Source organism: Rhododendron vialii, chromosome 7a, assembly GCF_030253575.1.
Source record: "Rhododendron vialii isolate Sample 1 chromosome 7a, ASM3025357v1".
NCBI lineage: Eukaryota > Viridiplantae > Streptophyta > Magnoliopsida > Ericales > Ericaceae > Rhododendron > Rhododendron vialii.
This window is the reverse complement of record NC_080563.1, coordinates 31,257,365-31,281,236: the sequence shown is the minus strand read 5'-3', so window position 1 is coordinate 31,281,236 and position 23,872 is coordinate 31,257,365. Positions and strand designations below refer to the sequence as shown.

Sequence of the window (23,872 nt, the reverse complement as noted above, 5' to 3'; positions counted from 1 at the left end):
TATAATTAATACGCTATGTTACAACTGTGTTTCTTATTCGTAAACTTAATTCGCTGAAAAATTAATGACTTCAATCACTGTGAACCTTTTGTCATCCATCAGTTTCACAACATTTCCATTATATTCATTTGCACCACCTTTTTTGTCTTTATTCATGTGAAAATACTAAATTGCCCTTCATATGAAAAGAGTGACTCAAAAGCTAAGAGTAACTTAGTAATTTCACATGGACAAATGACAAAAAGTGCTAACAAAAAAATAGAAGAGTGTGACAATGATTGTTCTAAATTTATCAGAATCAAAGCAACAAAGTGGTAAAAACAAAGGTCGGTCAACCATCAAAAAATCGAGTCAAACGTCACCAACTGAACTCAATCGTCGCTTTATGCGGAGGCGTTTGAACCGATCAATATTTTCCCTACTGCACCAGAAATTCATGGCCAAAACGTCAAAAACCTAGTGAAGCAAGCAACCAAATAATCATTTATTTATTATATACATTAGAGAAAAGAAAAAGTAGCAAGTCGAGTCAAACGTCAGTTGCCGTTGCCGAAGCAGTCGCGGAGAGGTTTTGCATGTTAACCTTAAGTACAAATTGCTTGAGATTAAGCATCCAACGTGCTACAAATCACGAGAATCATCCAGCGAAAGGCCATAAATTTTGGCATCCCATGAATTACTCCATAATCGAATAGCACACGATAAAGAAGCTCATTTACGAACTCCCATAGTAGTAAAGTTCAAAAAACAAAAATCGCTTTAAACATGCATCAAACCAACCAAATGAAAGAAGTCACATGTAAAATGAAATCCTTGATCTCATCCAAAGTGTACAGAACAAAGTGCTTTGTTTGCTCAGGGTCAATTATTACTAATTTACTACGTTGCTCTTATTTTGAAAGTTTTGGTTACCAATAGCGGAAATCCAATCTGAAAAGGCTCTTTTGATATCAAAGTGAGGCAGCCGAACATAAGTGTTTCCTACTATTTCCTGCATGCCAACTCTTGCACAGCTTCTGCTAGATGTTTCTCAGTCTGAATGCTCTGAACCCACTTGGCATTAATGTGAACCCGCTCAAGGCTCTGCTTCAGGGTCCTTGTGATTGAAGGCTTACTACGGCTTGCAAAAAACTCCTCCACTTCTTTTGCTTTCTCATAAGAAGAAAACTAAGAACACAAGGGGGAAAAAAAGCATTTGTGAGGAATCAAACATCAAAATTCTCCCTATAGACCACAAGATGAGTGGTGATGTGACACGGGAATGGCGAAAGGCAATACAAGGAACTGAGAGAGAGAGAGAGAGAGAGAGAGAGAGAGAGAGAGAGAGAGAGAGAGAGAGAACCGGTGACACGATGACGCTGACAAAGCGGGTGATCAGAAATCCAGAACCCCAAGTTTTTGAGATATGATCCCAATTTTCCTGCATCACAATCATTAGGACGAATTACAAGGTAAGTAACAAATTCTAATATTTTTGTAGAACTAATTATCGAATTGGGATGTACTAGTGGTTAGTGGTAACCATCATCTCTAATACACACTTTGTAGCAAGAAGAGCAACAAAGTGAGAAGGAAAACAACGAAAGGGGCAACAAAGTGAGAGGGAAAACAACGAAAGAGTTCAATATGCATCAAAGGTGTTCACATAAAAGCTTTCATTATTTTCTCTTCTATAGTTCTTAATCTTTGTCTTCAAGAAAAGGGTACTTGAGCCCTGACCACTAAGTTGAGAAAACAACCAGGTAATCAGTCTATTAGACCAACAGCGATCTAAGAAGTACGGAAACGGAAACCGACACAGCACACTATTACACACGAACACAACAAAGTTCAACTCAGTTTTGTCCAACGCCAACTATTTCAAACTCTGATTCGCTCCATTATGAGAAAAAATCGAATGTTTATGCTTTTGTTCCTTTTCTTCTTCTTTTGTAACACCAAATCTGATTTCTCTCCAAAAATACATACAAAAAACTCAGCCGTGTGGTGGTTCACTGCACCTTATCTCTTCAGAATGAAAGATGTCTCCATACTCCAGTGACATGTCTAGTTGTGTCAGGCGACAAGTTTGAAATTAACAACCAAAATAAAATCGGACATTTTTGTCGACTAATATACATGCTCAGAGACCTGTCTGGACATATCCGTGTCCCAGCTCGACAATGATAGATGACCTCTTCCAGTGTGTTGGTGTTTCTAAGATGATAAAACCAATCAACATACCAGGTCTAACCATAGCTGCATTTATTCTTGTGGAAAGTGATATGGCTGGATGTGAGCCTCCAAAAATATAGTGGGCACATGGATGGTTGAAGTTCACTATTATGGATTTAAAAGGGTACCAGTCGGCTTAACAATCAGTCAAGCAATAAGTATACTATCGCCAGTATTGGCCACTTTTTAATGGGAGCCAGAAACTGAGCTCATAGTCATAAATCATTTCAATTACTTACAAATACCCAAAAAAAAAAAAAACTCATTGGTAAACATGTTCTAACCTTGTGCATTATGGAATACAATTGATTGTTTGTAGTGGTTTTAATCAATTTTAACATTTCAAACATGATTTATGAAATACTAATAGTCCCCAAACGAAAAAAATGAAGTTATGAATAGAGTTAGAACCTACAACAAATTAAAACCAAATAGCTAACCAAAGACACAAAATAATTACACTTAAACAACTGCAAAAAGTCTCGAGGAGGGTGTACTTCATATTTGCAGATGATTATAATGTTGTGTAAGCTTGTGGTCAGTTGTGATATTGTGCTTGGCTTGGTGCAAGATCCTATAAAGTCTCAGAACAACATGAATATTTGAACGTTTAGAACTAATTCGTGCTCACTTTGTGAAGCTCTCTTTTGGAGTTTTGAAATAATTCATTAAAATGTTATCGGTCCACAATACTGTTACACGGTCTTGGGTAGAACTCAAACCCAAAAGCTACCTATTGAAATGACGGTGCCCTCACGCTTATATTCTTCATATTACTTTGGTACACAAGCGATGTGGGACTTAGCTTCACACCCTCCCTCACGCCCAGCGTTCTCACTTGGCAGTACCTTCAGCGTGCAGGCCAAGGACACGCACCCTACCCATCCTTGGCATACCCGGCTCTGATACCATGTTACACGGTCTTGGGTAGAACTCAACCCCAAAAGCTAGCTATTGAAGTGAGGGTGCCCTCACACTTATATTCTTCATATTACTTTGGTACACAAGCAATGTGGGACTTCGCTTAACAAATACGACAATTTTATTAAGGTTTTGAGACTCGGATATTTTGGGTTAGTGTTTCCTCATGTAAAATCTGGGATCAAGACTACCTTTAACCACCTCCAAGCTGTTTCACGCCCTTCTATACCAACATGAATTCCAAAGACAGCATCTTGGCTGCGAACCTAAATGAAGAAGAAACAACCTCGACACCATCAGGATTCAAGAAATGATGGATTACAATATAAAATTTCAAAATTCCACACTACTTTTGTGAAAATAACGGAGAACAAAAAGAAAGATACCTCAGAGGACAACAAAAAGTTGAGAACTTCAAGCACAACATCTGGATCTGGACAGGATGCTAAAGAACCTACAAACATATGAGAGACCCCAAGTATTAACAAGTCTCTCCCATAATTTTCTGTTTAATTTGTATAACTAAACTGTTATTACCGAGAATTCGAGTTTTCTCCTGACTCTGGTCAGTTTCTCTATAGATCTTTAAAAGCGATTCATAACCTGATCGATTTAATGTGCTGACATTTTGCATCACAGCCACATATGCTGCCTGCCAAAAAAAAAAGGTGCATAAGGGACGTACAACAGAACCATAAATGGAAATAGATGAATTAAACAAATACTGCCTTTAAGTACCCTTCTTGTGTCAGGAGGGAGAAGGGGTGTATGTCTGTCATTCAAGAATGCATCAAAACGCCTCCTTGCTTCATGTTGTGTAACATCATGTCCAAACTGGGCCAGGGCTGTCAAGATCTCACCCCTCAACATGGCATCTAAGTGGCTCTCACCTTGCTTAGGATCCCATCCAAGTTTTCTGGAAAAGAACTTAACTCGTGAGGAGGTTAACAAAGAAAAGAAATAGAAGGTAGAAAAGGATGCAATCGCATTTGAAAATTGCCGAGTTCTTGCCAAATTAAGTCTCAAAAAACAAATTGGATGACTAAGATAATCCATAGAATGCAGCCATCAGACGCATAGTTCAGTCCCTAAATGCATCATAGCAGTCCTGTCAACTACAAAACGTGATAAGAGAAACTGATACAATGAATTTCATAGCAGTTTGTTGATTTCTTTCCAAAATCTGGTGAGGACTTGAGGCTCTTCCTAATATCTTCTATCCATTTCCGTCAACCCTCTACTAAGTCGCACATTTGTCAGTTTACTACTCCAAAATGGTAGCCTGTCATTAAAACATTTCTAGTTAACTAGAACACATACATATAATGGGGATCTTCTCCTCTATTGCCAATGGATCAATAGGCGATTTATCCTTCTCTCTTGGCCCGTGATGTTACGAACGCTGCTACCCACACAGATGATTCATGCACAGATTTTGATGTGGGGCCCACCACAGATCCCACACGAATAATCCGAGCCGTTCATTAAATGTAGAACATTTTTTCAAGGGTTCTTGCAAAAGATCAGCTCAATTTGATACTTATAGGTGCTCGATCCAATCATCTAACTTTTCATTCCGATTACAGGATAATGAAAAGTTAGATAATTGGATCGAGCACCAATAGGTATCGGAATGAGCTGATTTTTCATGTGTGCCCTTGAAAAAATGTTACATTTGAACGACTCGGATCGTTTGTGTCAAAATCTGTGCACGAATCGTCTGCGTAGACAGACTTTCCGGTTTTAGTTATGGTCATGAATTGTACTTCCATATGTTTTCAAAAAAGCTTTTCGGAAATAGACACAAACTAATAATTCACGGAACAGCAATACGCAAATAAGTTTTGTTATTGTGGCCATCATAACTTTAAATGGGACAGGTGTCACCCCTAACCCTCAGCTGGAGGAGATACATCTCTCGTGTATAGCCGGCATGCGGAATATGACATGGAACTATTATCTTTCACCAAAGAAATTCAAATCACCAAACAAATACACAGAAACATAACTCGAAACGGGAACAAAACATGGCTAGAACAGGTGTTGGGCTCCAATCTAACTGACAGAAGGCATGAGTATGACAATCAGTTGATAAATTTGAAGAAACAGAAGGCTAACATAAAATTCAAGGTGTAAAAGAACCATTACACTCCTATCCCCCATGTGACAGGCTCTAATAAATGTACGAAGTACCACTGTAGGACACCCGACACTCAGATAAGAGTAACATTACGCATAAACTCCTTCAGGCAGCTTGTAAACACCAACATCCCAGAATGAGGGATACATACCAGAAATATGAATATCAGGGTGTGTCCCTATGACCTGGACATAGATAATATAAAAATCCAACATTCTGGCATGAAATATGTACCCGAATCCATCTAACATAACTTTTCTCATATGCATGAAAACTATGGTAATTTGTGGAGACATTAATACAACTACCGTCCGGATAACAATGATCCACTAGGCAGCGCAGAATTGCATGGAATTAAACTACTTTGTGTCTTTAGAATCTTAGATTGCCATAAATTCCAAGACGAAACTCATCTAGAAGTTCTTAATTTAAGGAACTAACTCTGCAGGATACTGGAATAAGTTAATAAAGAATAGTTTGACGTCATCCAGCAGTTCAGGAGCTGCATCAGCTGCAATTCTTGCAATTTTGTTACTTATCTGTGGAAGAAAAAATGGAAATTAGGACCTAACTCCCAAGAGATTGTTGAAGGTTTGAAAGAAAAAGACCCTGCATAAGAAGGTGATCATTACACTAATCAAGTTCGACAGAACAGTGTATTCAAGTTCCCCTTTGTAGGCACCCATCAAAGTAAGTAAGGAGGCCAAAGGCAACTGGCAAGCCATACACAAGGCATATGAATCATCCAAAATTCCTGTAGAAAATAATAACTGAATGTTAACAACTCGCCTTGAATGTCAACACAATTTTAAGTACAAGTAATAGCAACAAAATTACCAAATCTATCTGTCGCAGACAAACATTTGGTCTCTATTGCGTATCTAAGTCTGCTCGCAAGTTCATCATCGTATTTCACCCTATAGAAACCCGTCTGGTCGACATTCAGTTTTACCCAAGTTCCTGTCTCTGCAAGCCTGCCTTTGGAAATTGAGCAAACAAGGAAGTCCTTAGTATCTAGACTTTCATATGTTCCTTGCAATAGAAAATTCTTGCGAACATCATATGAGCCACAACATAACGTCATTGGCACAATCCACTGCCCATCACCATGACAACCACTCAACAAGAATTGTGACTGCAATTAAATAGATGCATATCGTCAGAATGTTTTCAAGATTTCTATATATAAAAAATACAGTTGACAAACAAGGTACAAGATCACAGTCAAGAGCAGTCACGTTAAATTATTTTAAACATCAGTAGACAAGCGTAAAAAGTTAGTATAAGGAACCTGCTCAAACTCCAAGTTTTCATCATTGACTTTGACAGTGACAACAGGGTAACCTTTTTGCTTTGTCCATGAATTCATCAGCTGGTTCACAGGTTCACCAGATTCCTCCTCAAGGACAGCCCACAAATCTTCTGTCTTTGCATTTGAACAGGAATATTGCTTTATGTACGAAGCAAGTGCCCTCTAATTGCATCAAGAAATCACCAAAAAAAAAAAAAGATTACTGTCATGAACCATAAATAACAAGAAGATACCAGATTAGACTCAGTAATTCAAGGCCGAAATACAATAAGGGAGAACAACAGAAAAGCGCAGTGAAATTAGCAATAGTTAGCAGTAGTATCACCATTTTCTTCTTCATCAACAGGTGCTCTTACCAGTGTGTGAAACTACCATGATCACCTAAGTCACATGGACTTGGTATCCAAGTCAGCTGCAGGTATACGTCTATCCCAGTCCAGTACTTTAAGTAGCCAAAACTTCGCACACAAAGCATAGCGTAACAGTTTAAGTGCATAAAATGGTTTGCACAAAGTGAAGGAAATAACTAATGAGGAAAGTGCGAACCCTCAAGTCTTCCTCAAACCTGTGGGCAAATATACTATGTGTTGCGGTCGAGAGAGAGCATAAACACATATAGTAAGCGCCTTTGCCTTTTCTATTATTCCTTTGAACTTAAGTTGCTTACCAATCCCTTCAAGCCTGAGGTCAATTGTGTGGGTTGTACATGAGGTCCAAAAAATTTTAGGTCCACATTGATTTTTAACAAATCCATCACGGCCATGTTATTGGAAGCATTGTCCGTGCCTACTTGAATTAAATTTTGCAGCTCAATATCTTCAATAAACTAATAACGTATTCAAAGATACACTCTCCCATGTTCGATGCCTCAGAATCTTCCTTAGAAGAAAGAAAGAAGTCTCATCCTTACAATTAACCCACTAGTTCATTATGCTTCTCCATTTTCGGTCGGTCCAAGCATTGGTCATGATAGAGCAACCCGTTAAAGCCCACTCCTGCTTCAGCAATGGCTCCCTTAGTTGTTATCAGGGTTACCATAATTCGCTCCCAATCGAGGATCGCACACGATCCAGAACGCCCATGGCAGCGATCCAATAACGGAGAAGAAAAGGAGAAACGATGTACATATGATTGGGCAAAAGAAAAAAGATTTAATTACCAAAAAATAATAATAAAGATATATTTATCAAAATTGTTTTCCTTTTTTAAATGTGCAGACGTGAACTTTTTTCCTTTTCTTTTGAATCCAATTTCCAGTGATGCATATCAAGAGGTGGGACTTGGGAGTAATCTGCTGTAGGCGTGGAGAACACTTAATAAGAAAAGTTCAATTTTAAAGGCCAAAGATATATGCTAGAAACAGGTGTCGCAATATGATGAGACTAAAAAAGAGGTTCCACAAGTTGTGGCCACAGGAGAAAGAATCCTCCATTAGGTCTTTTATACGAGTATAGTAAAGTTGTTGTCGTTGTCTTCCTCAAGTCAGAAGACAGACCGAACAAGAAGAAAGTAGGGAACAAAACACGCAGAGAAACGAAGTCGACGAGCGAGATGAAGCGAGAAGACATCAGTTTCGTTGACAGTGACTCGACGGGTAACTTTCCAACCATTACAGCACATCGTTTCTCATTTTCTTCTCCGTTTTTGGATCGCTTCCATGGGCGTTTTGGGAACAGACGTTCCAGATTGCAAATCGCGTGGGGGGGAGTTGGTGTTAAGTGTATAAAAGAGAAGAGAATGAGTACAAAAGAAAAGAGAGAGCTCCTCTAACATGTTTATCCTAACAAAGCAAAACAGAAAATCGTTTCTCCTTTTCTTCTCCGTTATTGGATAGCTGCCATGGGCGTTTTGGGAACGGACTCCAGATTGCAAATCGGGGGGGGGGGGGGGGGGGGGGGGGGGAAGTGTATAAAAGAGAAGAGAATGAGTACAAAAGAAAAGAGAGAGCTCCTCTAACATGTTTATCCTAACAAAGCAAAACAGAAGTACCAGCTGAAGGACCATCTGTGAAAACATTAAGCACAAAGGCAAAGAAACTGAAGGACAAACCTGAAAGCATTCCGGACCAAGATAGCTTTGCAGCATGCGGATAAGAGATGCACCTTTCCTATAGCTAATAGCATCAAATATTTCATCAATCTCGCAAGCATGATTAATCTCCACCTGGAACAAAAAATATGCTCCATATCAAGCTTTTGGATACACAACATTCTGAAGAATAAGTAAAATGCCGAATTCCGGAGTAGAAACAGTGCCTCAATGGGATGCGATTCGGCAAGCCCATCCAACCGAAGACCCTCAGTAATTTCGTCAAGAAACTGTGTCCAAATTTTCCATTCTGGAAACAAGCTATCAGTTGCCAAATAGCTCACCTGGACAAAAAAAAAAACCACTTATACGTGACTTAAGCACAAGAAAAATACACAATGAATCAAAGTAAAATACCCATGTTGCAAAGCCCTCATTCAGCCAAAGATGAGTCCACCATTCCATTGTCACCAGGTTGCCAAACCATTGGTGTGCAAGTTCATGAGCCACAACAGTAGCAACCTAAGCCAGTGGCATTAGAAAGCCAAAATGAATGCACGCCAAATTGGAAAAAAAAAACCACCAATCCAAACTACTTCAGCAATGAAAATACCCTTTGCTTGTTCGAAGCTGCCGAGTGTTTGTCATCATATAGCAAAGCCGTTTCACGATATGTAACTAGACCATAATTTTCCATGGCTCCAGCAGCAAAATCAGGGATTGCAACCATATCTAATTTGGGTAGTGAATATGGCTCAGCAAAGTACCTTCACCACTTTAAATAATGAGCAAAAAATTGGATATATGCAGACATTACCGAAGCACCCCAACAGATAATAACCAAGAAAAACATAATATTGAAGAGCACAGAAAATACTCCTGCAAATGAATAACTACTTTTGATGCAATGAACAGCTAATGCCACATACTTTTTGTAAAAGTCAAGTGTCTTGACAGCAACATCTAAAGCGAATTTCCCTTGATTTTCCTTACCAACTTGGCAGTAAACCCGAACTTTGATCCCTGCGCACCAGAAAATTGTGATAAGGATTACACTGTGCAACACACACACACATAAGAGAGACTGAAAGATGGAGTATGGTACCATCAGATGTATGATCTTCCACATAATCGAACAAACCAATGACAACTGCCACCAAATACGTAGACATGATAGGTGATTCCTCATAGTGAACAGTCTTAATAACGCCATCCCTTTTTTCTTCAACAATTGGCATATTGGAAAGAGCTACAAGCTCAGTTGGCACTTCCAATGTGATCTTGAATGTAGCCTGAGCAACAAGATAAAATATTAAGGGCAAGTATCGCGACATTCACTTCATTTTCCCACAGATGAAAGCACCTGGGGTGAAAGAAACACATTTCAAGCTTCTGTTGTCCTAAAACTGTGTTCTCTTCAACATACTTCCTTCGCAAAGGTTCAGCGTGAAAAGCAGTGTGGAAGTGAAATATCTCACATCTATATATAAAACACAGCAGATTTCTAGAATTGCATAGACACAAACTTTATTTTGCCGATAAAACAAACAACCCAACTATTTGATGCTTTTAATGGCTGAGATTAAATAGGGATTTTGATTCGATGGTCAAGATTAGTTCTCACTGTCCAAAATTCTGCCCAAAGGGTCAAATCACTGTTGACGTTATGTATCATAGATCTCAGCCATTAGATTTTGCAATAACAGCCGTTAGATCTGCTGTGACTGTGTCTGACTAGGAGACGCATTTGAATCTTCTCTTTCTTTGAATGGTCCAGACATTCAGCGGATTAAGTGAATCAGATTAGACTCTGTTTCCACGCTATTATCTCAGGCCTCACGAGACCATTTTCCTTTATGCCGTACCAGTCAATACCGGTCTACGTCTAAATTTATTTTTTCCTTCCAATATCGATCAATACCAGAAATTCCGGACTATTTTAAATTTATTTTTATTTTTAATAAATGAATATAATAATATATTATACAATATTCTTTGATGTGGGTAACTAACACGAATAGCGATAAATTGGAAACAATACACGGTATCTCACCGATACTAGTACGTACGGTAGCAGTAGAAAAATCAGTACTCCAGCCAGTACAATAAACAAAACCTTGGCGTGGAAGATTATCGGCGGTGGGCCCCTGAAGCATTTTTTAGCCTTTGGAAAGGTATAAAGGTCAGTGGCAGGAGCAATTCCTCTAACTTCCGTGGCTATTCACAATCACTTAAAGTCAACAAAAAGTCCATGACTTTGGCTTACATCTTCTAAGTAACCCAATTTAACTTATATAGTTTTTGCATGAGATCATCCTTGGGAAGCTGATCTCCCTTTACTTGGCTTGAGTAAGATTTTAGAGACTGGTTGTTTATGTGCATTCCTTTTGTACATACCCTCCTCACCTAAGTGACCTGACGCTCCTGACCAAGTTTAGTTCGAGACTATTTGCGCATTTTTTTCCTTCTTAATATTTTTTACTCTCTTTGAAGGATTTTGCAGCATAACTTTTATAAGCATGAATGGTGAATCTTCTTCGAAGGCATGATGAACAGAAAAATTCAGAAAATAAGTAGATTGATTTTGCCTATGTAGCACAGACATGAACATACAACACAAAATGGACACGACAATAATGTTCGACCCCGAAATTTCCAAAACTTGGGCAACACAAGGCACATTGAGGACACTCTTAGGAAAATAGATGTGCAATATAAGGGCGGTTACTCACTGAACATGTTTGAAACCTTCTATGTATTTCTTAGTAACAAAAGGGAGATGTTGCTTGATATTTCAAGGATATTTCATTCCACTATTAATATCATGTTGTTCGGAGGTAGGAGCACAAAGGGAGGGAACTTGATATATAACGGTGTTTTGACAACTTACAAGTTGATCAGCTCATCTCTGAGTACCATTGTTGGTATTAAGTTAGTGCTATATGCTTAACATTACTATCGTTCTAACTGCCCTCAAATATATCTAAAGATACATTTAACGGAGAGATGTTCTAATTGCCCATATGTATTTCATTTAAAGCTCTAGGAGTTCTAATGTATGAGTCATACTTTTTGCCTTATCATAGAACAAGGATAACCTGTCTTGACGAGGGAGCTTGAGCTATTTAGAAACAAAGCTTCCTCATGGCTGCAGAAGATAACCTACTAATGATGTTTTCATGTCATCTCCTGATAATAAAAAGGTTATGTAATTTCCATCTTTGTATAGCTCAAAAAATGCAATGCACAGTTCAAGTACTTTGTTGGTTTTTAAGCAGCATGTTGTCTACTAGAGTATGGATTGATCATGACTTCCAAAAAACAAGGGAAAAAAGAGCGTGGTTTGAATGCGTGCAGTCCTTATATGGCTTGATTAGAATTTTATGGTGGTGTAATATTGGCAAGTTCTACAAATGCTGAGCAAGAACATAAAGTGTCCATGTCGGATAGGATTCAACTGAGGACAAACACAGCAGCAAACTCCTATTGGCACTCATTTTCACCACCCATTTGACAGGTTACGAATAACAAATTTGATTTGAGAAAACAAAAATTTCAGTATTCATGCAAAATAGAAAAATAAAAGAGTTCATCTTTCCATGATTTGTTGGTGCTCCGAGATATGAAGTGTGAATGCATGATGTTAGACTTTTTTTCCCCTTGTTGAGGGTAGAGACTATTTTAGTGAAACCCAACGACAAAATTTTGACATTTGAATGATTGTTTTTCGCCCGAGGTGTAATGGAGCTATTTCAGGGAGGTCAATAAGGTAATGGACACTTCTTCTTCTTTTTTACTCTTTTGGGGTTTCTTTTACAGTTTACTGTTTATGGTTTCTTTTTTCTTTCTTTTGAAATGACTTGAGTAATTGCAGTGGCTTGGTCGTGGCTCTGTTTTGATTTCTCATCATCATCCATTCATATTATTCTGAATGTATTATGGTATGTAACTTGGTTTTTAACTATCAGGTTTTGGAAATTTTGCACAAAAATGGCATTGTCCGTCTCTTTATATGTACATTTGGAGTGCAAATTCTTTTGTGAAGCTTTAGTAGTTGCAAAATTAATACAGTGTTTTGTTCTCGGTAATTTAGCAAAGTGTTGATGCTAGTAATGCATTGGCAGCATTGACTCGATTAGTCGATTAAAAAAATAGTACTTTTAATAAGCCTTCAGAAATGGATGATGCGTCTATTTCACTTAGTTGCTTTCTACGGCATCTAGTACCGAATGTTGGGGAGGCTTGTTTTAATCCAACACTTCCCTTACTGACAAGTGGATAAAGATCTGAAGTAAATATCATATCCTTGCTTGAAGCCAAACTACAAAAAATATACTAGAAGGCAACTATTTTTTTTCTCTAGTCTAGATGCACTTGCCAATGTACCTACCCTTGGTGTTGTATATCAGAAAGGTTATTGTTACGGGTCATGTTGTGGTTAGGGGCTAAGAACCCTGTCTTGGTTTTTGTTTGGTTTGGGCTCCAGCAATTATTACTACATATAATTTCCAGAACAAAATTGTTTGTTTGAAACTAATCAAGAAATATAATGCTAGTCTTTTTTAAGTTAATTAGCACTCTTAAGTTTTCTCAGCCTCGGGGTAAGTGGAATGGGTATTTCCTCCCTATGAATCCACTGGGATATTACCCTATGGGATCACATATCCCCTCATCATTAATCTCACTAATTAAACATGGCCTTAGCAATTAACATTACTGTAATTTTGGAGGTCAAGATATTTTAGTGTCTTCTAATATCTGGTGGATTCGAAGTGGCTTTCTTGGGGACATATCGAACAGTATGCCTCTGGCTCTGGCCATCACATCAGATTCTATTGAAGAAGTCAACCAACAGATGAGAAATTCTGCCAAATCCTCCAATCAAGAAATTCGATGAATAGACAACAGCACCCTGGTAGGGTGACTACTACATGAATTGGCATTTATAAAGCTTTTCAATGATGACTTCTTAGAGTCTGACGTTGCGGACTAAGATAAAACAAAACAATAGCTTAACTGGTTGACCATGGGGGACGATGAGATTTTTTGAATCTCTTCTAATTCTCTGTTCATGGAATTTATCCCCCAAGAAGTGAGAAATTAATCATAATGGGTATCCCAAATCCCAATTTTTCTTTAACCACATACACAAACCTTAGTTTGTTCCTTTGGCTTAGGTATTCACATTATTTAGCGTGGGATATTCTCGTCGTACATAACTGTTTGTCTTGGTAAGATAGTGCTTTGATTTGTGTGGTATTAGACAGGTGGTATAGCGTTTACATTCTAATTGCACCGCATTGTTAGGACTATGCCTTGTTCGGTTGTGGGTTTGGAAAATTTTTGGGTTTGGTTTTTGAGTAATGAGTGAGGAGAGAAAATAGGGTAACAATTGGGGATAGAGGTAATGAGTGGAGAGAGATAGAGAGAGAAATGAGATTAATGATTGGATATAGGGGTAATGAGTGGAGAGAGAAATGAAAGTAACGATTGAAAATATAGGTAATGAATGGATTTGGGTTGGAAATTTTTTTCAAACCCACAACCGAACAAGGGCTAAATTTCCATACTTATGTTTGGCTCACAATATGTTGCCATGTGCCTCTAGGCATGGGCATTTGCTAGTCCTTTAATAGTACAAGTCAGGTTCTCGCCATTGGAAATGTATATTGTGTCATTTTATCCAATCTGGTTTTCAGAATAATAACAGTTGCGATGGTAATTAGAAAGTGTGGTTCCTAAAAATCAATTACAGTCATGTTGGGTGCTTTAAGCAATAGAGAGAGAGAGAGAGAGAGAGAGAGTGTGTGTAATAGTAACGGCGGGAGTGAGCTCCCTCATCGTACAATGATGTTTTTAGCCATAAAATCAAATGATGGTTGTGCAAAAAAAGGAAAGGAATTTTTTCTCCGGATCTATGCATCAGGAGATGCCCACAAGTGTGCGCAAGGATAAAAAAAGTATGGAAATAGTATTGAATGAATTGGCACCTTACAAGCAGGTTCATCCCAGCAAGGAAAGCACCTCCTAGCATCAGCTGGTTCAAACTGCGTCACTGCCATGTTCTTCTTCACCGCATTATGCTCATAAGTGCTACAAATGAAGAATTAACATAAAATAAAGGGACATAAAGAGTCAAGTAATACAACATAAAATAAACCATAAACCCTGTGTCTTGTGCGTGCAATTGTGTATGCGCCAAGGTGTCCTTGACCCATTTTCTATTGAGGTGGCAATCACCTGCAAGCAAATGAATATTATAATGACAACATTGCCAACTACCTACGTGGAATTCTCCCTGTATATAACAGAACAAAAAGCACATAATACTGTTATCTGTGTTGTGTGTGTGTGTAAGAAGGATAAACAAACTCCTTAGCTGTTGGCATATAAATTAAAGAACGACCAAAAAACTGATAATGTCGTGTAGATTCTAAAGATATCTGCAAGCCAGTTAAGAGATACCGACTCACTGTGGGGAAAATATAACAAATATCACCAAAAGAAACTTGATTCAAGTGAAGCAAGCAACTCGTCCTTACTTCTTGTCAAGTATACAAAACACTGACTGCAATCATCAACAAAAGTACTAAAGTTTTCACTTTGCCTCCTCTAATTTCAAACAAACTTCAACTCACAAAAATATCAGAGCCTATGAATACCAGAATTTCTGTACTTCGGTCAATTGTTTAAAATGATGTCATGGTCACATCACATGCAACACACATCAGAAAATGACGCATGAGCATATCATGACAATAGACACACACACACACACACACACACACATATATATATATATGATATTATCTATTATACATTCTACCTATAAACACACACAAACACGTATAGGGAAAGAGGCTTTTTACCTTCTGTAGAAGCCTTTCATTTTGTCATTTAAGGTTCCTTCAAAGGCAATGCACAAAACCCCGACTCCAAGCGGGAGATACTCGGAAAACTCCACCACCATGATCTCATCCGCCTCGAACAGCTGAACCTCCAATACCTAATCACAAAAAAAAAAAAAAAAAAAAACTTCTTCTTCTTCAACAACTAATGAATCCATTAAACACAAGATTGCATTAATTCTTAACATGACACATCGATTGGGTGATACCTTGGCGCCGCTGCTGAAGCGCACGCCGTCGCGGCTGACGGTGAGATCCGCCGCGTTGAGGACGATGAACTTGGTTTCGGCGACGACGTCGACTGAGATTTCGACGGTGCCGGCGAATGTGCAACTGGCGAGGTCCGGCTTGAGCTTGATTTCGTAGCGTTTCGGGACCACGGATGTGGGGAGTCTCGGCTGGCCTTTGAACTGCTCGTACTTTTGCTCCATTTTTCGACTCGCTCAACTCGTCTGTCTACGGCGATCGATTAGAACTCTCTCTGTCTATCTGGGAGCGTTGAAGAACAAAAGGAACCTTGAAGTGTTGGAATATAGAGAGGTTGCTTGATTAGAGGTCCATTGTGCATAATTTTTTTTTATAAGCACTCAATTTGGAATATAATCCGTATGAAATACTTTCCACAGTGACAGAACAAAAGGAATCTTAAAGCGTTGGAATATTGAGAGGTTGTTGAGTGTAATTTTGTTCTCATTCTTATTAGTTAAAATGGCGTGAATCCCATCACAAAATACCATCATGACATCACTTCATGGGGAATCCACATCATTTCAATCAATACGGAGGAGGCTAATGTTCATCCTCTTAAGTGAAGATCCACACCATTTCCATTTCAACAACTAATATGGAGGAGAGTAATGTTTACCCTCTTAAGTGAAGATCCACATTATTTCAACCAATAGGTGAGAAGGTAATCTTCACCCTTTTAAGTGGAGAGTGAACAAAACTCAACTCGAGATTGCTTGATTAGTGGTCCACGGTACACAATTCTTTTTTATGGTACCCAAAAAAATCACTTTATGTATTTTATACTGAGGAGTAAGTATTTCAAATGATTTCATATAAAGTGCATCCAATATAGAAATACTTACGACTCCATACGAAATACCTTTCACACTGACTGATAGTAATTATTATACTTACCATTCCTTATAAAAGACTTATTACTGGAATACTTATCACCACATATGAAATACTTTTCATATTGAGTGATAAATATTATACATCTAGAATACTAATGAGCGAATGTATCGGTGGTTGTGCTCCTGATTCGTGGCCCGCCATTTTCTGCTACAACTAATAAAATGAATCTTGAAGCATTGGAATATAGAGATGTTGCTTGATTAGAGGTCTATGGTGCACAATTTCTTTTTTATGGGTACTCAACGTGGAATATATTCCGTACGAAATACTTTTCACTGTGATAAAACAAAAAGAATCTTGAAGCGTTGGAATATAGAGAGGTTGCTTGATTAGAGGTCCATGGTGCACAATTTTTTTTGGGCGCTGCTATTCGCAGCCCTCTATTTACTCCCATAGCCCGTTAAAAATTTTCAATTATACTCGATAGTTAGTTACCGAAATTGAGATATATTTTCAGCGTCCAATTACCGAAATATAATATTTTTTTCAACAGATGTTTACCGAAAATGCATGTTCGGCAGTTGTTTACCGAAAGTTGAACATATTTTCAACATGTAGTTACTGAAATATAATCTTGTTTTCAACAGCAATTTACCGAAATGTTATTTATGATTTTCAACAATCATTTACCGAAATTTAGTGGGCTACGGAAGTAAATAGAGGGCTGCGAATAGCGGCGCCCTTTTTTTTTATGGGCACTCAATGTGGAATATATTCCATACGAAATACTTTTCACTGTGATAGAACAACATGAATCTTGAAGCGTTGGAATATAAAGAGGTTACTTAGTGCAATTTTGTTCTCATTCTAATTGATTGAAATTGCATGAATCCTACTACAAAGTAATATTATACTTACCATGCAATACACTTTTAGGTAAGCATAATGTTCACCCTCTTAAGTGGAGATCTACACTATTTCAACCAATAGAGAGGAGAGTAATGTTCACCCTCTTAAGTGGAGAGTGAACAAAACTCAACTCGACCTTGCTTGATTAGAGGTCCAAGGTAAACAATTTTTTTTTATGGTACCCAAAAAAATCACTTTATGTATTTTATATTGAGGGGTAAGTATTTCAAATGATTTCATACAGAGTGCATTCAATATAGAAATACTTACGACTCCATACGAAATACCTTTCACATTGACTGATAGTAAGTATTATACTTACCGCTCCTTATAAAATACTTATTACTGGAATACTTACCACCACATATGAAATATTTTTCATATTGAGTGATAAATATTATACATCTGAAATACTAATGAGCGCATGTAGATGTGGTTGTGCTCCTGATTCATGGCCCGCCATTTTCTGCTACAACTAATCAAATGAATCTTGAAGCGTTGGAATATAGAGAGGTTGCTTGATTAGAGGTCCATGGTGCACAATTTTTTTATGAGCACTCAATGTGGATTATATTCCATACGAAATACTTTTCACTGTGATAGAACAAAAGGAATCTTGAAGCGTTGGAATATAGAGAGGTTGTTGAGTGCAATTTTGTTCACCCTCCTTAAAAAAAGGTGAACTTTATCATCATTTTTATTGGTTGAAATTGTGTAAATTTCATTACAAAGTAATGTCATACTTACCATGCAATACACTTTTTGGTAACCATGACATCACTTTATGGTGGAATCCACACCATTTTAACCAATAGGGAAGAGGGAAATGTTCACCCTCTTAAGTGGAGATCCACATCATTTCAACCAATAGAGAGAAGGATAATGTTCACCCTCTTAAATGGAGAGTGAACAAAATTCAACTCGAGATTGCTTGATTAAAGGTCCATGGTATGCAAATTTTTTTTATGGTACCCAAAAAAATCACTTTATGTATTTTATATTGACAGGTAAGTATTTCAAATGATTTCATATAGAGTGCACTCAATCTAGAAATACCTTTCACATTGACTGATAGCAAGTATTATACATATACTTACCATTTCTTATAAAATACTTACTACTGGAATATTTACCACCACATATGAAATACTTTTCACATTGAGTGATAAATATTATACATCTGGAATATTTATGAACGCAGGTAGTTGTGGCTGTGCTGCTCCTGATTCGTGGACCGCCATTTTCTGCTACATCTAATCAACTTCCGCTGCCCTATATGCGTAATATCTATATAATAAGACAGGACTGGGTTTGAATCCAAAAGACAACCAATGATCCAAATTTGTCCCATCTATAAATCTAGACCGTTAGTTGTTCAAAATGGCAGCTTGGTAAATACCAAATCCATCCAAGGGTTATCATCATCGCATTTTGGTAACTGGCTAATAAAAAAAAAATCCTACCGATATATTATGATGAAGGAAACAATATGCGGATTTACAACTACAATTCCACATTTTCATCCACAGTATCCGGATGCAATTAACAGGGAATTTGAAGGTTTTTAAAGGAAACATTTCTGGAAATATATAAACCGTGGGATTACTGATTAGAAGGATAAACCACAATTTCTGTCACAATAACAGGAAATTAGAAGGAAACATTTCCGGCTCCTATTTAGGCATTAGGTAAAATATATAAGGAGTCCACAACCTAAAAGGAATATACATTCTATTTAGGAATATGTGAGTGATTGGTTTCCTGTGACTTCTTTATCACATAAGATTTAAATTTTAGAAGATTTAAATTTATCACTACGTTTTAAAAGTCCCCGTTTCTTAGAAGACCAACCTACTGTGTGCAATTGATACCTTCTATTTAGAAGTCCACATTTTTTGGGTTTGTTTGTCGCATGCATAGGTTTTCCATGTCCTCCAACTTTTAAACGACCATTACCAATAGTCAGGTAAGTTTGATGTTTTTTAGTACTCACTAAAGTTCAATTTCTTTCTTGAACGATTTTTAATCATATTGGGTTTCTTTTGCCAAAAACAACATCCTGAACGACCATTACCGATAGTGATGTAAGTTTGATTTTTTCAGTTCTCATGCAAGTTTGATTTTTTTCATGGACGATTTTTACTCATATTGGGTTTCTTTTGCCGTAAATTAGGAGTTTCTTGAATGATTTTTTTCAGTTTTCATGCAAAGGATTCAAACATCGAAGGATTTTTTTCATTTCTCATGCAAGTTCGATTTTCATATTGGGTTTCTTTTGTCGAAAATTGAAAGAAAAAATATGAGTGTGAGAGAATAGTTTTTTTTTTTGACAACCTTGCATGGTCTTTTACGTTAATCCTAACTTTGTTGTTTATTCTACCATCTTCCTACTTTCTATTATTTTGTGTTGGGATGAAATCTATTTAAGCTGAGCGCAAACCGAGATGCGCGCGGGCCAGTCTTTTTAGGATTTCAATCTATTGTATGCTTATGATATAAAAGCAAAGATAGGGCCGCCTCCTTTTGTAACTCTGACATATTTTCATCATAGTGAAACACCTCAGCACCCTGTGGACGTACGCTTAAGCAATCAGCTTAAGTCGAAACCACGTAATCTCTATGTCTTGTTCTTTTCTTGCTTTAGAGCATCCCCAATGGGGATGTATTTTAGAAGAGGTTGTATAGTTATTTTAGATGTAAAAAGTGGTTGAAAGTTGGTTAGATGTAAAATAGAACCCATCCCTATCCAATGGTGAGATGTAAAAAAAAGATGGATAATTAACTAACTTTCAATCCTTCTTAATTTTTCTCAACTTTCTTAATCCTAATTTAAGTACTACTTCCGTTGAAAAATAATTTTGGTATTCGGTAATCGAGAACTTAAAAAAAAAAAAATTCCGGAAAACAAAAAATTACTTCCGTCCCATATTTTTGTTTTTACTTCTCATCTACTTCAGTTACACAATTTACTTCATCCATTTACTCCCATCAATTCTCAACCACGTCATTTAATTGATCCATTTACTCCCCACTCTCAACTACACCATTTACTATAGTCATTTACTCATATCTACTCTCAACTACATCATTTACTTTCACCTACATCATTTACTCTCATCTACTCTCACCTACACCATTTACTTCATTCATTTACTCTTATCTACTCTCAACTACACCATTTACTTACCATCTATATATACTATCCTCCCCATTATTCATTCTCACACTCAAATCTATATACAGTCTCCTCTTTCCAAAAAAATCATCATGAACAGTTTAACCCATAGAATATTACTGGGAGAATTTGACGGATCTTCCTCCGGTGATGATGAGATTGCAATGGTGCAATTGATCATGGCCAGGCAATACCAAAAATTTCAAAGAAGACGCCAACAAGGAGGTCATGTTGGTTCTACAAGCGGTTGAGCCTGGATCCCCCGTGACAGAGTTGCTGCCAACCAACGACTCAATGCTGATTACTTTTGTGAGTATCTGCTCTATGACGAAAAGTTGTTTCAGCAACGTTTTCGAATGAGTCGACCCTTATTTCACAAGATCTTGGGCAAACTCCAACAACATGACGTGACGTTCGTCCAAAGGAATGATGCAACGGGAGCTACAGGTCTTTCTGGTATCCAAAAGATGACAGCAGCTATGAGGATGATGGCATACGGGATGCCTGTTGATAGTGTTGATGAGTATCTCAAGATTGGGGGAAGTACAGCAGTTGAGTCTCTTCAAAGCTTCTGTAGAGGCGTTATCTCTATTTTTGAAGCAGAATACCTGAGAAAACCAAATGAAGCAGATACTGCAAGGCTCCTATATGTGGGCAATCAACGTGGTTTTCCTGGAATGCTAGGCAGCTTGGATTGTATGCATTGGCAGTGGGACAAATGTCCAACTGCTTACCATGGCTTCTTCAGTGGCCGCAGCGGAAAACCCACTATCGTACTTGAAGCAGTTGCATCGTATGATTTGTAGATTTGGCATGCCTGGGTCATTCAACGATATCAACGCGCTTGATCAATCTCATCTCTTTGATGATCTCAATGCCGGTCGTGCCCCTCCAGCCCATTTTGTTGTTAATGGGAGTCAGTACGACACGGGGTACTACCTTGCTGATGGTATCTATCCAAAATGGGCGACTCTCGTCCAAACCATTTCTCAACCACAAAGAAGAAAGAAGCAACACTTTGCGAGGATGCAGGAGGCATGTCGCAAGGATGTTGAAAGGGCATTTGGTGTACTAAAAGCACGTTGGGCAATTGTGAGTGGACCGGCACGATTCTGGAGTGAGGAGGATCTAGGCTACATCATGAAAACATGTGTCATTTTGCATAACATGATAATTGAAGACCAACGTGATCATGATGCTAGTGATGAAATTACTAAACTTCTTTCTTCCAACCCAATTCAAGTATCGAGAGATATCACTCCTGCATTGGTTGATTTCTTTAAAAATAACCGCAGGATTCGATCAAATGAGGCACATCATTTGCTCCGCAATGATCTTATTGAACTCCTATGGGCCCGTAATGGAGATGAAGAATGAGGTTCCCGTGTCTTGTATTTCATTATCGAGTCTTGTATTTCATTTTCGAGTCTTGTATTTCATTATCAAGTCTTGTATTTCATTTTCGAGTCTTGTATTTCATTATCGAGTCTTGTATTTCATTATTGAGTCTTGTACTTCATTAGCTAAACAAAATGCATTTTATTATCGAATAGTACTCAATGATTACATCAAAGTCAAGATTATTACATAATTGCTAAAGACTATTACATATGACAATAAAAAATTATTACAATCAATAATCAGGAAAACCAGGAAAATAACCGTTCGGACTTGAGCTAGCCGTCCATTTAGCCAAGATTTCACCCTTGCGATACTGGTAATAAGCCTTCATTTGGGGGTCTTGAACCAAATCCAAGTCCATTTGCATAATCCTATCTTCCATCTCTTTTTCCTTTATTGCTGCCTTCCTCTCCTCAAGCGCCACCCTTCTCTCATCATTTGTTGTAGTCCTTTCCAAAGCCGCGACTCTTCTTGCTTCCATTTCAGCTCTCCTACTTTCCTTGTCAGATGTAGTTTGGTTGAATTTTTCCATCAAGTTTATCCATTCACGTTCCTCATTTTCTGATTTTTTGGTCTTCAATAATTTTGCCTTTGATGCTTTACATCCCGGAGGCCTCTTTCTTGGAGACTGAACACTACCTCCACTCGTAGGATTGCTATCTTCCAATGTAGTCGCTGTGTTTGGAACTTGAGAGAAATCAGGAGAGTCTAAGTTTGGATTTTGAGAGAAATCAGGAGATAGCGAGACCGAACTTGTATCCATTTGTGAAGATCTTGGGTCGGATCGGGGTGGGGTTAAATCCACCCACTTCATACTGTGTTCTAAGATTGCCCAACAACAATCCAAATTTGCGAAAGGTTTAGTCTCAGTATCTTTGTAATGTCTCTTCACTAGATCAATCTATACAAATAATAACAAAATAATTTAATTAATCATCAAAATAATAATATTAACAAATTCTTATGAAAACAAAATAATATTATTAACAAAATAATAATACCTCATTTTGTTCTGTCATTCCACTTTGATGTTGCCTTTGAATTTGCCTTAAATGTCCACGATATTTGTTGCAAGCTTGCTGGATGACTTGCCATCGAGACTTGATAGAAGCATCCGATCGTACATCGCCTCCTGTGAATTTGGTATATTTTTTTGCAACCCGATCCCATAATTTAGATCTTGGTTGGTTGGTACCAATAATCGGGTCTTGACTAACGCACAAGTAAGCATTACAAATTGCTTCATCTTGATCGGAGTTGAACGATTTTCCTCTCGCACTACGACTTCCTTCTGCCATAATTAATACATGATTTTTTTGGAGGGTGTTTGTGGAGAATGAATAAAATTTTTGTTGTCTAAAATCCTATTAAGACACATTTATAGGCAGGGGAAAAAAATGTACCGTTGCAAATTTTTTTCATCACCAAAACAGCCGTTGGGTCACCAACGATCGGATTTTAATCAAAAATAAAAAATAAAAAAAAGAACCAACGGTCGGATTGGCTAAATTCCAACCCAACCCAACTTTACTCTTTCTCTGCTTTCTCATCTGTTCTTTCTCTCTCTCTCTCTCTCTCTCTCTCTCTTTCTCTCTCTACGAACACAGACGCCTCCCCTCCTCTCAAACTAGACGACCCTTCTCTCTCTCTCTCTCTGGCGTAGAACCCAGCCCTCCTTTCCTTTTCTCTGAACCGAGGGGAAAACATAGACGGAAAGGCACAGCCGGCGGCATGCATATGCGCCGTCCATGGATCGTCAAGAATCGGGGTACGAGACGGTC

General features: G+C 37.9%; 3 protein-coding genes across 3 annotated transcripts; 1 reads left to right on the top strand and 2 right to left on the bottom strand.

The window, feature by feature from the left end:
* Positions 1-784: 784 nt before the first annotated feature.
* Positions 785-16,086, bottom strand: LOC131332367 (aminopeptidase M1). The gene is made up of 19 exons (XM_058366555.1): positions 15,733-16,086; positions 15,485-15,621; positions 14,606-14,708; positions 9,721-9,907; positions 9,545-9,638; positions 9,229-9,382; positions 9,033-9,137; positions 8,843-8,959; positions 8,637-8,750; positions 6,567-6,749; positions 6,113-6,410; positions 5,908-6,029; positions 5,717-5,814; positions 3,874-4,051; positions 3,673-3,787; positions 3,522-3,589; positions 3,327-3,401; positions 1,343-1,420; positions 785-1,167 (listed from the first exon to the last, which is right to left on the bottom strand). Exons 1-19 carry the CDS (start codon positions 15,952-15,954, stop codon positions 985-987), a joined length of 2,631 nt encoding a protein of 876 aa, XP_058222538.1. The 5' UTR covers positions 15,955-16,086; the 3' UTR covers positions 785-984.
* Positions 16,087-20,782: 4,696 nt separating this feature from the next.
* Positions 20,783-22,067, top strand: LOC131332896 (uncharacterized). Its single transcript, XM_058367209.1, has 3 exons — positions 20,783-20,877; positions 20,962-21,366; positions 21,566-22,067. Exons 1-3 carry the CDS (start codon positions 20,783-20,785, stop codon positions 22,065-22,067), a joined length of 1,002 nt encoding a protein of 333 aa, XP_058223192.1.
* A 256-nt stretch (positions 22,068-22,323) lies between these two features.
* Positions 22,324-23,389, bottom strand: LOC131332895 (uncharacterized). Its single transcript, XM_058367207.1, has 3 exons — positions 23,093-23,389; positions 22,908-22,992; positions 22,324-22,766 (listed from the first exon to the last, which is right to left on the bottom strand). The coding sequence occupies exons 1-3, from the start codon at positions 23,387-23,389 to the stop codon at positions 22,324-22,326; spliced, it is 825 nt and encodes a 274-aa protein (XP_058223190.1).
* Positions 23,390-23,872: the final 483 nt, after the last annotated feature.